Source organism: Pseudochaenichthys georgianus, chromosome 1 (assembly GCF_902827115.2).
Source record: "Pseudochaenichthys georgianus chromosome 1, fPseGeo1.2, whole genome shotgun sequence".
NCBI classification, from domain to species: domain Eukaryota; kingdom Metazoa; phylum Chordata; class Actinopteri; order Perciformes; family Channichthyidae; genus Pseudochaenichthys; species Pseudochaenichthys georgianus.
In genome coordinates, this window is record NC_047503.1 from 20,303,474 (window position 1) to 20,315,747 (window position 12,274).

The 12,274-nt window shown below is 40.4% G+C and overlaps 1 protein-coding gene, 1 long non-coding RNA gene and 1 pseudogene across 2 annotated transcripts in view; 1 reads left to right on the forward strand and 2 right to left on the reverse strand.

Moving 5' to 3' along the window:
• Positions 1-12,274, forward strand: part of LOC139434510 (uncharacterized) — a 385,392-nt gene that overhangs the window by 248,880 nt on the left and 124,238 nt on the right. The gene's annotated exons all lie outside the window — the stretch shown is intronic.
• Positions 79-9,001, reverse strand: xpa (xeroderma pigmentosum, complementation group A). Its single transcript, XM_034075078.2, has 5 exons — positions 8,611-9,001; positions 8,413-8,518; positions 7,597-7,762; positions 3,017-3,134; positions 79-2,910 (listed from the first exon to the last, which is right to left on the reverse strand). Exons 1-5 carry the CDS (start codon positions 8,891-8,893, stop codon positions 2,756-2,758), a joined length of 828 nt encoding a protein of 275 aa, XP_033930969.1. The 5' UTR covers positions 8,894-9,001; the 3' UTR covers positions 79-2,755.
• Positions 4,291-6,363, reverse strand: LOC117439146 (piggyBac transposable element-derived protein 4-like; annotated as a pseudogene).

Genomic DNA, 12,274 nt, shown 5'->3' on the forward strand with positions numbered 1-12,274 from the left:
TGGTGTCATGTTAAGCAAAAAATAGAAGCGCAAACCTGTCCCCGACTGATTGAAGAAAAACAAGAAATAAAAAAGAAGTCTCAGTACAAATAATTATTCATTAATTTTGATGAATGGAATTCACATAAAGCCAAATCAAAACTAACATACAGAACTCCTTAAGGCAGCGGTTCTCAAACTTTTTCTGTCAGGCCCCCCTGGAGAAAAAAATAAGTCTGGCCCCCCCAACACAAATAGTCAGGCTCAGTGGTGGCGCCAGAGATTTATTTTGGGGGTGCTGTGGGGTAGCTTGACGTTTCATAGAGGGTGCTCAAACATTTAGGGTTTCCCATTAATGTACCGGTTGCTACAGTGGCATTCTCTACTGCAACACTCCCCACGCAAATACACAGTGTCACAGTTACAATGAAGGCTCGAGGCATATAGGTGTAAGCAGGAGTAAAGTGCTATTTTTATAGGTGGTGTGTGGAATGCTCCCCCGGGAAGATTTATTTTTAAATATTGAAGTTAAAAGCATCAATCTGGTGCACTTTGAGAGCAAAATGAAGAGATCTATGGATACATCTCTCAACACCGGTATGAAACAGAACTGTAAACAGATTTACTTTTTCTTTATGGATATTTTACAAATCACCCTTTTAAACTTTATTCTTATATATATTATAGTCATATAGTATTTCATACCCGTTTTTCATTTATTCTCTTATTTTTTTATAACTATAGGCTAATGATCATATAAACGTGTTCCTCGGAAATAATTGTTTACATTAATGGTGACCAAAACATTTGAGACCCACTGAGATAAAGTGAACTATCTAAACACTCAGAGTCCTTTAGTTCACTGAGCCTCTCAGTCTGACAGGAGAGGACTCTCCACTTTGTTGTTAAAAAAACTCTTTATATCCGTTAGCGTAGCTTGCTACCACCAGAAGCTAACAACTACGATCTCCGGTACCGGCTCTCTCTCATGCGCGCGCACACGCACACACACACACACACACACGCACGCACACACACACACACACAGCCGAGCTTTAATGAAACACAGAGACCCAGACGTAATAGTACTGTATCATATTATTTTCGAATCAATATTTTTTTTAATTATTATTTTTTTTTTTTTCCATAACCATTTTTCCTCCTGGTCTCTCGACCCCCCCTGTCATGCCTCTGCACCCCCCAGGAGGGAACCACTGCCTTAAGGCAACGTTTACGTCACAACAAAAATCATTTACAGGTCCCATGTCATGCTTTTCAGGTTATTACCCGTCCCCTTGTGTTATGAAGGTTTTTATGCATGTAAACGGTCTGCAAAGTCACAAACCTTCAAAGTATACCCTGTAGCGAGTAAAACTCCAACGCAGCGTCCACACGGTGGCGTGCGCTGAAGCTTGCCGGCGGGAGTGTCTGAAGCTCGACCGACAACCAATCACATGAATCTCCCGCTTTGGACACACAAGCACGCGGTTTTATTGGCTATAGCTTGTACTGGCATATGATTTGATTGGCTGACACTTCCGCCGAAGCTTCAAAAGTTGAACATTGCTCAACTTTTGAAGCGAGCAACGCTCCCACAATGCAGTTCGACAAAGTGTGACATCACCCCATTCAAAGTGAATGGGCAGAAGCGTTGAAGCTTCAACGCACGCCACCGTGTGGACGGGCCGTAACACAGAAAATACCTGTCTCTGCTGCCCCAGAACGCCTCGTTGGAGATTTCTCTTTTTCCATAGTTTTCTTCCTGGGTACAGTGACGTGCCCATACCCAAATGGACCCATTGGTCCAAATGGACCAATCCGTGGAGCCGTTACGTTACGTCCTTGGAGCCATTAGGTTAAGGACCAATCCACGGACTTCCTCACACAAACTCCCGGCCTGGCTGCGGGTGTGTGTTTGTTCGGGCTGGGTTTCGCTGTGTCTCGCAGACGGCCACTGGGCTCATAGGAAGGGGGGGGGCAGGAGCTCCAACAAGCTATTTAGGACAGAGTGAATATACACACTATACAGAGATGCTGTATGAGAAACCAATGTGATTTTGGAAAATTGCACAATATAAATCTATTTTAGTAGACCTCAACAATGGAATTATGATCAGTAGAAATGGCCATGACATGGGACCTTTAACAAAAATGTAAACATGTGTTTAACATATGCAGTAATTGTGGTATGAATATCTGGACAATGTCAGTTATAGTGAATAGAGAGAACACTGATTATATTTTAAAAATATATAAAACATGACCTGTGACCCAGTACGGGCAAGGTGAATAAAGCCACAAAGAGGATATTGAGTGAAGCTCAATTTTGACATGAGAGTGAACACATCACAAAAAAACATGTGATTGAAATCTGTAAATCCAAAAATGAAACGAAATTCACTTGTAATTTCTTCTACAGTTGTATCAAGGTCTCCAAAATTCACTATTTTACGCAAAACGGTATTTTCAAGTTCAATATTGTGTCTTTCCTGGTTGGTACATTGCCAGAGTAAATCTCCATATTCCACAAGAGAAACAGGAAGTGTTGCAATAGGCTGTGAACCAGAAAGGCAATTTGCTAAAAATATACAATTGTTCAAGGCAAGGTCAGTGTTACGGGTGTATGATACAGCCATAACAGTCAGAAAAGAAACCATTGCTGACATTGACCCGTTAGTGTCACACAAGAGAATGACTGTGGCTCCTTGTGTGTTTTATTAATAATAAATAATACCCGTAATAATCAGTGTGTATGTGTTTATGTGTGTTTGAGCGTCTACATTTTCTCGTAGCTGAGTTCCTGTCCGCAGGTTGTACAGGTTTTCTTGTAGAGGTCCTCCTCCTCATCCACTACCTCCTCCGGTCCGTACTGATGTTGGTGGACGCTGGTGTCTTTGGTCCACATGCTGCTCCTCACCGCCCGGCGCAGCTCTGACACACATCATACATGAACATTAAACATCCATATTATCGAGTTGATGCTCACACATCAAAATCTTTATGTGTCCACAGTCACTGACTCATACAGGAAACCGACCTTTGACTTTCTTGTTGAAGCGTTTTTGTTTCTGCACCTCTTTGTTCTCTTCTCTCGTCTCTTTAGCTTCATCCAAGGCTTCCTCCGAGCCCCACACCTCCATACATCTCTTCTCCACCTGGGAAACAGAAATATACGAACTGTAGTTCATATAGAGACTCAGGCAAACATACATAACAATAAGGCATTATTTGTCATGTGAACAAAATGTTTGTGGCTTTGATTTAGGGATGCAACTAATGATTAACTGTATTATTTAGGGATGCTCCGATCGCCAATTTCGGGGCCAATTGCCGATCCGATCGAGTGGGCGGGGCCTAAATGGAAGATTTAAACATCACTTTAAATCTTCCATTTAAAGTTTAAAACTCAGTTAATGGGGCTCATTCACTGGAGCTTCCACAAACAACAATCAACTTAATTATTACATTCAAATGATGTACATTATTCAAGTTTACATTCACTTTGGATAATAACACGGGAGAAATGAGCGGAAGCGCTCTCTTTTCCTCTCTCCCTCTCCTGACAGCCTGTCAGTATCTCATGCAGCTCACTGATCCAGTAATGAGTGACCCGACAGTGAAGAATAAATATATTTATAATAACTAGTTTAGCTTGCTCCAGAGGTAGATAAAATAGCTAAGTGTGTTAGGTCTAACTCTTGTGTGTTTCGTCCCGCTTACCGGTCCGGCGGGCGGAGCTGCAGGATTTCTGCTTCACACACGTTGCATATCGCTATTTTACTGTCTTTTTCGGACACCTTAATCCTGTTATATTCGTTTTTTGTAACAGCAATAATATTCGTGGGTCAATTTGACCCAGTGCATGTTTAATTATCCAAAAATGGTCAGAAGCCCCAAAATCCAGATTTTTTTTTTTACATAGTTTGTACCTTTTATTACTATCAATGAAATCAATATTTAGTGCAATTGTGTTATTCACCCCTCACAGATCATGATTCCAAAAGAATAAGTCACTCGTTTTTCTCAAAACACTTTCACTGCCGGGTCAGATTGACCCGAATACCATCTCTGTGATATAGACATGTAGGGGGGGGGTTCCAAATGCATGACATGAACCATTTTCATTGTACTTGTTTATTACACTAATTAAGGTAAGTAGAAGAAGTTTCATACAAAAAAAATACTTGAAAGTATTTGTGTGTGTGTGTGTGTGTGTGTGTGTGTGTGTGTGTGTGTGTGTGTGTGTGTGTGTGTGTGTGTGTGTGTGTGTGTGTGTGTGTGTGTGTGTGTGTGTGTGTGTGTGTGTGTGTGTGTGTGTACACAGCACAGGAGGGACATGTTGTCAATGTGTGCTTTACACAAATGTATTTTGCACAAAGCACACATGTCGTGCTGGTCTTGGTGTCATCAGACGGCTTGCACACCTGGCACCTTTTCCTCTTCCTCTTTCCCCCAGCGGCAACCTAGAAAGATGAGGATGAGGATTATTTTACTATGTTTTTGCTGATGTTAGTGCATTGTAAGAACCACTAACATGGAGATGTAGGAACAATTGTATTCATTGCTACCAATACAAGGACTGCTCACAATGAATAAAGAACGTTCATCCATCTCCATGTTAGTGTTTACACACACACACGCACACTTACCTCACGCATAGGAGTAGTTGGTGTAGCCCTCTCCTGGATCTCCCTCACTGTTGCAGCAGCGGCTGGGGTCCTTGGCATGTGCTGCCTCCTTTTAATATGAGGGACGACAAGTGCCTTCCCCAGCTCCTCAAGGAACAGGCGCCTCCTGTAGAGCTTGGACTTGTTCCACTCAGGGAAGATCTCCGTGAAGATAACAAATGCGTTGTAGGGCGATATATCGATCAGGTTATAGAACATTACTAAAGGCCAGCGTGCTGTCATCCTTTTGGTGCTGTAGGTCCCTGTGACTTTGTCCAGTTGTCCACCCCCCCTTTGGTGGCATTGTAGTCCAGGATGAGGTTCGGCTTATGATCCTCTCTGGTGCTGATTTCAGCATTCTTATGGAGAGTGCTCATGAGCAACACATTTTTTCCCTTTTTGGGGCAGTAAGACACTAGGGTTGTGGTGTCTGTGAACACAAACTTGGAGGATTGAGGGACCCTGTTCTTGATCACCAGCATTTCGGCAGGGAGTTCCGTTCTGTTCTTTCGTACAGTTCCAACCATTGTTAGCTTTCTCTTTAGGAGCTCCTGACCCAGGCTATTGGACGTGAAGAGATTGTCACAAGTTATGTTGTGACCCCTGAGACATGTCGAGCACAACCCTCATGCCCTGATTCCTCTCTGGGGCTCCTCCAACTGGCTTTCCAGTGTAAACCTGCAGGTTTAGTGCATAGCTGGAGTTTGCATCACATGCTGCCCATATTTTCAAGCCATATTTTGCCGGTTTCGAAGGCATGTATTGCTTGAATGGGCAACGACCTCTGAATGCCACCAGCCTTTCATCCACTGTGACATTAGGTCCTGGGTTGTAGAGAAGTGGAAGCTGCTCTACCCACTTGTCCCACACTGTCCTTATAGCTGCCAGCTTGTCTCTCTCACATCTGCCAGCTCTTGTGTCACGATTATCAAATCGGATCACTCTTGAGAAAATGTGGAAAGTCCCCAGAGACATTGTGGCTCGAAATATATTCCTGCCTGTGTCTGCGTCCCACAGGCTGGCTGTCGATTCATCCTTGGATTTGTAGACCCCAGCCAGGATGAGGAGACCCACATACGCATGTAAATGCATTTCATCCAGCTCCTTCCACTCTTCCCCATACACACGTCTCCCTTCCAGATTGGTCATATCCAGAACGATCTTCAGCACTGTGTTTGAAATTACCAGCTCAAAAGCAGACTTGATGTCTGTGACACGAGAGACTGCCATCCTGGTGGGCCCTGGCACTGCCTTCATTATGTTTGCAGCCGATAGTGTTGCCTGGCGTCCATTAGGGGATGAGGACCACTGAATTTCACCATTTTTGGACATGAATGTCTCATCTGGGCGAATATCAATTTCCTCATCTGATTGATCATAATCAGAATCTTCATCTTCATCGTTTACCTCAAGGTAGTCTTCATCCTCGGAAACGTTCTCCTCTATCTCGCTGTCGTGATCCTCCTCAAGGATGTATTCCATATAGCCCAGGGCTGTTTGAGACTTGAACCCTCTGACCCCCACTTTCACTGACAGGTGTGTATTTGTGTGTGTGTTTGTGTGAGAGTAAAAAATAACAATGTATCACTTTTGAACCCTCCTATCCTCCACTTTCACTGCCAGGTGCAGGGTGTCTGTCTATGGAAAATTACGATATATATATTCTGTATATCGCATTTGAAACCCTCTGACCCCTTCCTGTGTGTGTGTGTGTGTGTGTGTGTGTGTGTGTGTGTGTGTGTGTGTGTGTGTGTGTGTGTGTGTGTGTGTGTGTGTGTGTGTGTGTGTGTGTGTGTGTGTGTGTGTGTGTGTGTGTGTGGTGTGTGTGTGTGTGTGTGTGTGTGTGTGTGTGTGTGTGTGTGTGTGTGTGTGTGTGTGTGTGTGTGTGTGTGTGTGTGTGTGTGTGTGTGTGTGTGTGTGTGTGTGTGTGTGTGTGTGTGTGTGTGTGTGTGTGTGTGTATTTCTGACCCCTTTTAGCCTCCACTTTCACTGCCGGGTCAGATTGACCCGAATACCATCTCTGTGATATAGACATGTAGGGGGGGATTCCAAATGCATGACATGAACCATTTTCATTTTACTTGTTTATTACACTAAAACGTATTTTTCGTAGATTTTCAAACTTTCAAACGGGTCAATTTGACCCTGAATGTAACAGGAGGGTTAAAATAATGCCAGACCGGTGAAGCCATTTTGGCGAGCTTGTTTTGAGAGAAAAGTGTCATGTATTTTACGTCATGCGTCGGTGACCGATCGATCGGAGCATCCCTAGTATTATTGATCAGTCTATCTATAATTTAGTCTTATATATATATATATTTATTTATTTAGCAGGGAAATAATACACATATATATATATATATATATGTATTATTTCCCTGCTAAATAAATGTTTCATAGCCCAAGATTCAATATTCAGATTTGTTGAAAAGTCATGCAATATAAAAAGAGTAAAGCTGACACAACAACAAATTCAACTAAAAATACTTTCAAAAGTGTTAATTAATTATGTGATTACTATTAGATCCTTTCAGTACTACTTTTTCATCACAGCTTGATAATATTTTGTTATTTATATATTGATGGTCTAAACATCTTTTTTCTTCTTTTGGAAAATGTTCCCACATTTCCACTGACTTTACCAAGACAAATTTAATTGATATATTATTCTTAGATTATACGGTTCATGGCGTGATTTTGATCATAGTTGTAATGCAATATTTGCAATAAAAAATGTTAACGTATGTATAATGTATTATAGTTTTTATTTTCCAACTTGTTGTGTAGACATATTTACTTATTTAGAGCACTTAGGAAGGAAAACCCTGGATTCTTCAGGCTTCGGTCACAGGAAAAAAAAATGATATCATTAAAATGATCAGAACATTGATATTGATAGAAAAGTGACACATTTGCCCACCAAAACACACAAACACGTTCCAGCAAGTACCTGTACTTTGAGGTACAGCTTCATGTCTCCCCAGGTTGGGTTGTGAGGGTTTTTCTTCAGGGTGAACCTGAGCGGAGGCTCTCTCTGGTCGAGGTCACAGTCCTTCAGCAGGTACTGCTTCTTCGCCTCAGTTCTGGAGATCAGCTTATGCTTCTCCTCGTTGTCTCTGAGGGCAAAAAGGAATCCACTGTTAATACTTGTGATCTGATTCAGTCAGGTGAGTTTAAATAAAAGTTACAATCTGAAGAAAAACTAGAAATAAACCCAAGACAAAAATAAAAAGCTAAGTACTGATGAGTATCGGGGTACCTTGACAACATTTTACAGACTATTGACAGTCAGGGGATGGTCACATCACAAATCCAACAGTTTTTATTTGTAAATGTTTCAATTGATTTCAGTCATTTCCATGTCACGACTTCAAATCAATTAGGTACTGTAACACCTCTTTTTTCAATAGCTTCTATATTATGTGAGGTAATCACTCTAAATGACTTTTAAATTGTAGTGCTTCACTGGACAAGAAGGAGACACCTCTATTTTATGTGATTATAGGTTTTTTAAAGTTATTTTATTTTAACATTCTCGGGAATTCTGCAGGTTTTCTATCCTTATCCTAACACATAACCTAATATCAGTGCTGTGTGTGTGTGTGTGTGTGTGTGTGTGTGTGTGTGTGTGTGTGTGTGTGTGTGTGTGTGTGTGTGTGTGTGTGTGTGTGTGTGTGTGTGTGTGTGTGTGTGTGTGTGTGTGTGTGTGTGTGTGTGTGTGTGTGTGTGTGTGTGTGTGTGTGTGTGTGTGTGTGTGTGTGTGTACCTGCACTTGTCACAGACAGACAGGTCAAAGCTGTTGCTGAGGTATGAGTCCATAAAGGGTTTTAGACAGTCATCGCACAGCAGGTAGTCTGGCTCTATTACTGGAGCTGAAAACAAAACAACTCTTAATACTCATGCGAGTAATAAGCATGCATGTACGTCCGACTAAAGTCAACTAACAACACACAATCACACTCACCTGGCTGATGCACAACCTTCCTGACCCTCTGCTCTTCCTCTCCGTAACCCTCCTCCTCGATGAAGAAGCCGGCTCCAGAGTCGATGGTCTTGGAGACTTTGGCCGACGTTGCTCCCTCCACGGCGGACAAAGAGCGGCTCGCTAGTCGGGCTTGCCGGAGCATCAACGCCTGCTGTCGGTTCCTCTCGATCTTAGCCCGCATCGCTGCAGAGAGTTCGGTTTTGGGAGTGTGTGGAGAGGAGGGCCCCGGTGCACACACTCCCTCCGACTCTGACGGATCCATGCTGCTCTCTCAAACAGGGATCATCATTTAGAGATGTACAAACGGCGTGTTTTGTTACATTCAATTCAGCGTTAGTCTGTTTTTAAAGTTGCATGCTTCCGGTTGTATCTTCTTCGTTTACATTTTGAAAGTTTTAAGGGCATTACCGCCACCTGCTGTTCAGGAATTAAAAAGACTAGAGACTTCTGAATATATGTACAGGAAATTCAAATTCCAACTTTAAAATGTTCTAATAGTTGTAGACTTTCTTGATCATTTACGCTGTGCCTGTCACTTTGACTGGAGGATTAATGGCTCATAAAAACAGTTATTTTTTAAATTAAAGGGTAAGTATACCTTTTTTTGTTCATCTTAAATATTTGTATTCAGATGCTAATGGGTGTATTCAAAACGTTTTCAGTTATAGCAGTTGTCCACAGAGCCACAAAGAAACCTTCATTACTTCTTTAAACAGTATAGACATGATGCAACGCATGCACTATAATGCATACGTGCATTTTCAATGTAACACAGCGTTTATTTTGTGTAATAGAGCTGACTAAAGCTAGTGCATCTGATAAGCCTCTAATGGATTCATCATGTTCTTCTTCTTCCTTCCTGTGACACTAGAAAGCAGAGGTGAGTGAGTCCTGTATTTGTCGTCCACAGTGCATCACGGTGATCATGGCTGAGGGCCACGCTTGCTGCTGTGAGAGGCTTAATTGTGTCAAAGTAAAGCAGATCCTGATGATGACATTGCAAATCTGTGCGGTGTGGTGAGGGAGCTTAAGGTAAAGTGACCTGACTTTTAAAGTAGTGTGTTCGATTTAAAATGTTTAATGACCCAAGCATTGATTATATTGGGTATATTTCTGTATTAAAGCAATAATATAATAATAAAAGCAGTATATCAAGATCTTTGGGGATACTTTAAATTATATATCAATTCTGACGTTTAAAACCAACTCATAAAGATGTAGCATTAACCTATCCCAAAATTCCCATGAACTCGAAATGCCAAAAAAAAAAATGTGAGGTTTGATTTATTTGATTATTTAACACTTTATACAGAGTTGAATGATAAATGTTTTGTTTACAGTAGGCCTATAATACACAATTCAAGTAGTACATGAATGTTTTCCATACTTGCATATAGTACACGGAAATACAAAAGCATTTTACCATTTGTCATGGTATTCAAACGGGTCAAGGATGAATAATTTCTTATATTTCTAAATGCATTCATTCATACATTCATTTCTCACATTCACATGATCCATCAAAGCAAGGGAGATACTAAGTGTTGAGTGTGATAATATAAGTTGTGTTGAGGTTAAACTATTTGTCAACTATGGTTAAACACAGAAGCATATATACAGTCTTAAATTACAGTTTACACATCCTTTATACACATAAACAAACACAAATGTTTTACTTTGCAAGGTATAGGGAATGTTTTGAGGAAATTTCATTGAGAATTTCATTTTCAATTGAAAAAGAAATAGTCAAAATAAACATACAAATACAAAATGGATTTTGGCTAACACTGTGACACAACGTTTTAGTGTTAACCCTTGGGATCCATTCATTTAAAAATGAAATAATTTGTTGGAGGAATCTGAAAATAATATGATTAAATGTTTGCGTTGATAAGAGGTTGTACTGTTAACACCTGACACTTTTAACATTGCTATGAGAAATAAAAAGCAGAGGAGGATGTTATTCAGAGATGACTACAGTACCTTTATTGATTATCAACTCCAAGACTCATGGAACATGTTGAACATAGCTGGGAGAGTAAAATATTGCCTACATTCACATATGAGACAAAGAAAGCAGACAACATTAGAAAAACAATGATGTATTTTGATGCTTTTAGGAGGGCAATTAGTTCAACTGATTTGGGCAACGTTGATAGTCCATTTGTTTGACAATGAGGCCTTAAACTGGTCAGTAATAATACAGCCTCGGGTCAGTGAGAATGTTCCCTTGTATGTTAAAAATAAAGAAAAAGAAAACCTGAAATCATGGAAAAATCCACCTACATTTAAAAAAACAAAGAGAGAAAAGAGGTAATGGAATCTGATTCTTTGAATTACAGAAATGTTTTCATTCTGATATTCTTGAATTGTTTAATCTTTTTTGCAACCTCTTCAGTAAATGTGCATTTCGATTAGTGGTTTAATTTATTAGAGGTTGAGGGAAACGCCCATTTTAATATAAAGATGCCTAGATGTCAACATATCACCACAGCATTTGCTGTTTGCTCACCTTAAATCTAATAAAGAGGGAGTAGATGAAAACAAAATAGCCTGAATCTTTGCAACATGTTTTGTTTTACATAAGATATGCCTACTTGATGTTTCTTATAATAGTTGGATAAAAGAAAAAATATTTCAGCCTCTATGCCACACACTGAACACATTATGTTCATGCTATGTGAACATAGCGGCGCAATATATTATACAGTACAAGTACAACCAATACAGGACACATCCAGTGATACCTGGTGATATTGAACACGCATTTTTACAAATACATAATTAGAAGCAAAAAAACAGGGAAAAAAACATTTGCGTTCATCAAGTCAAATTAAATGAAGAACACTAAACTTTAGTCAAACGCTTGTTGTCCACACTGCATCATCTACTGGTAAATGTGACACCAGACCTGGTACATTTCCATGAGGAAAATCCTCCTGTTTTAGTCAGGATACTGAAGTAATCTCTCTAAAGTGATGCATGTAAAGGCAAACAGAACAGAAGATATTATGTGAAAAAACCCAAATAAAATAGTTGGGCTGTGTTGAGCTTAATGGGTCCATGCTATCTATTTGGACCTATTATAGATTTTGCGAAGTAATGTAAGCATGTATGCCAAACATTTGAATATACTGTGTTTTTCAATATATCATCTCAAATATACTGTGTTTAAACAGACTCATGTTATAAACCCGGGGTATATCTCTGTCAATCACATTGCAAAGTCATACTGGAGGTGAAATGAACACAGTTAAAATCTAAAGGTTAACATTTCTAAGCAGCTATCACACTTATGAGTTGCCCCTGCCCTTTCTTCTTAATTTTGCTCATGACAAACCGGATCTCTCCAGAGCTTTGCTCCCCATCGAAACCAAACCAAAACATAAGAGTTTCTAAAATCTCCCACATGAACAGTTCATCTGCATTGCTTGGCTGGTTGCATGAGTAGCGAGGGTAGTTTTTATACTGCAACATGGTCCTCTATTTGAAGAAAACCCCAAAAACAATCTCTGGTGATCGTATGGAAATTCCCGTCCCAGATGGCGTTCACATAACTTGTTTGTCAGGTTCAACCAGAAAATGGAAACTGAATGAAGTCACATGAACAAACAGAGACGAGTCACTCATACTGGGTGGCATA

What these genes read in the sequence shown, in the direction of transcription:
- xpa (XM_034075078.2), bottom strand. Translation starts at nt 8,893, where the DNA reads ATGGATCCGTCAGAGTCGGAGGGAGTGTGTGCACCGGGGCCCTCCTCT. An exon ending in TCTGTCTGTGACAAGTGCAG is followed by an intron (nt 7,763 to 8,412) that starts GTACACACACAC and finishes TTTTGCCCTCAG; the next exon opens with AGACAACGAGGAGAAGCATA. An exon ending in AGCTGTACCTCAAAGTACAG is followed by an intron (nt 3,135 to 7,596) that starts GTACTTGCTGGA and finishes TCTGTTTCCCAG; the next exon opens with GTGGAGAAGAGATGTATGGA.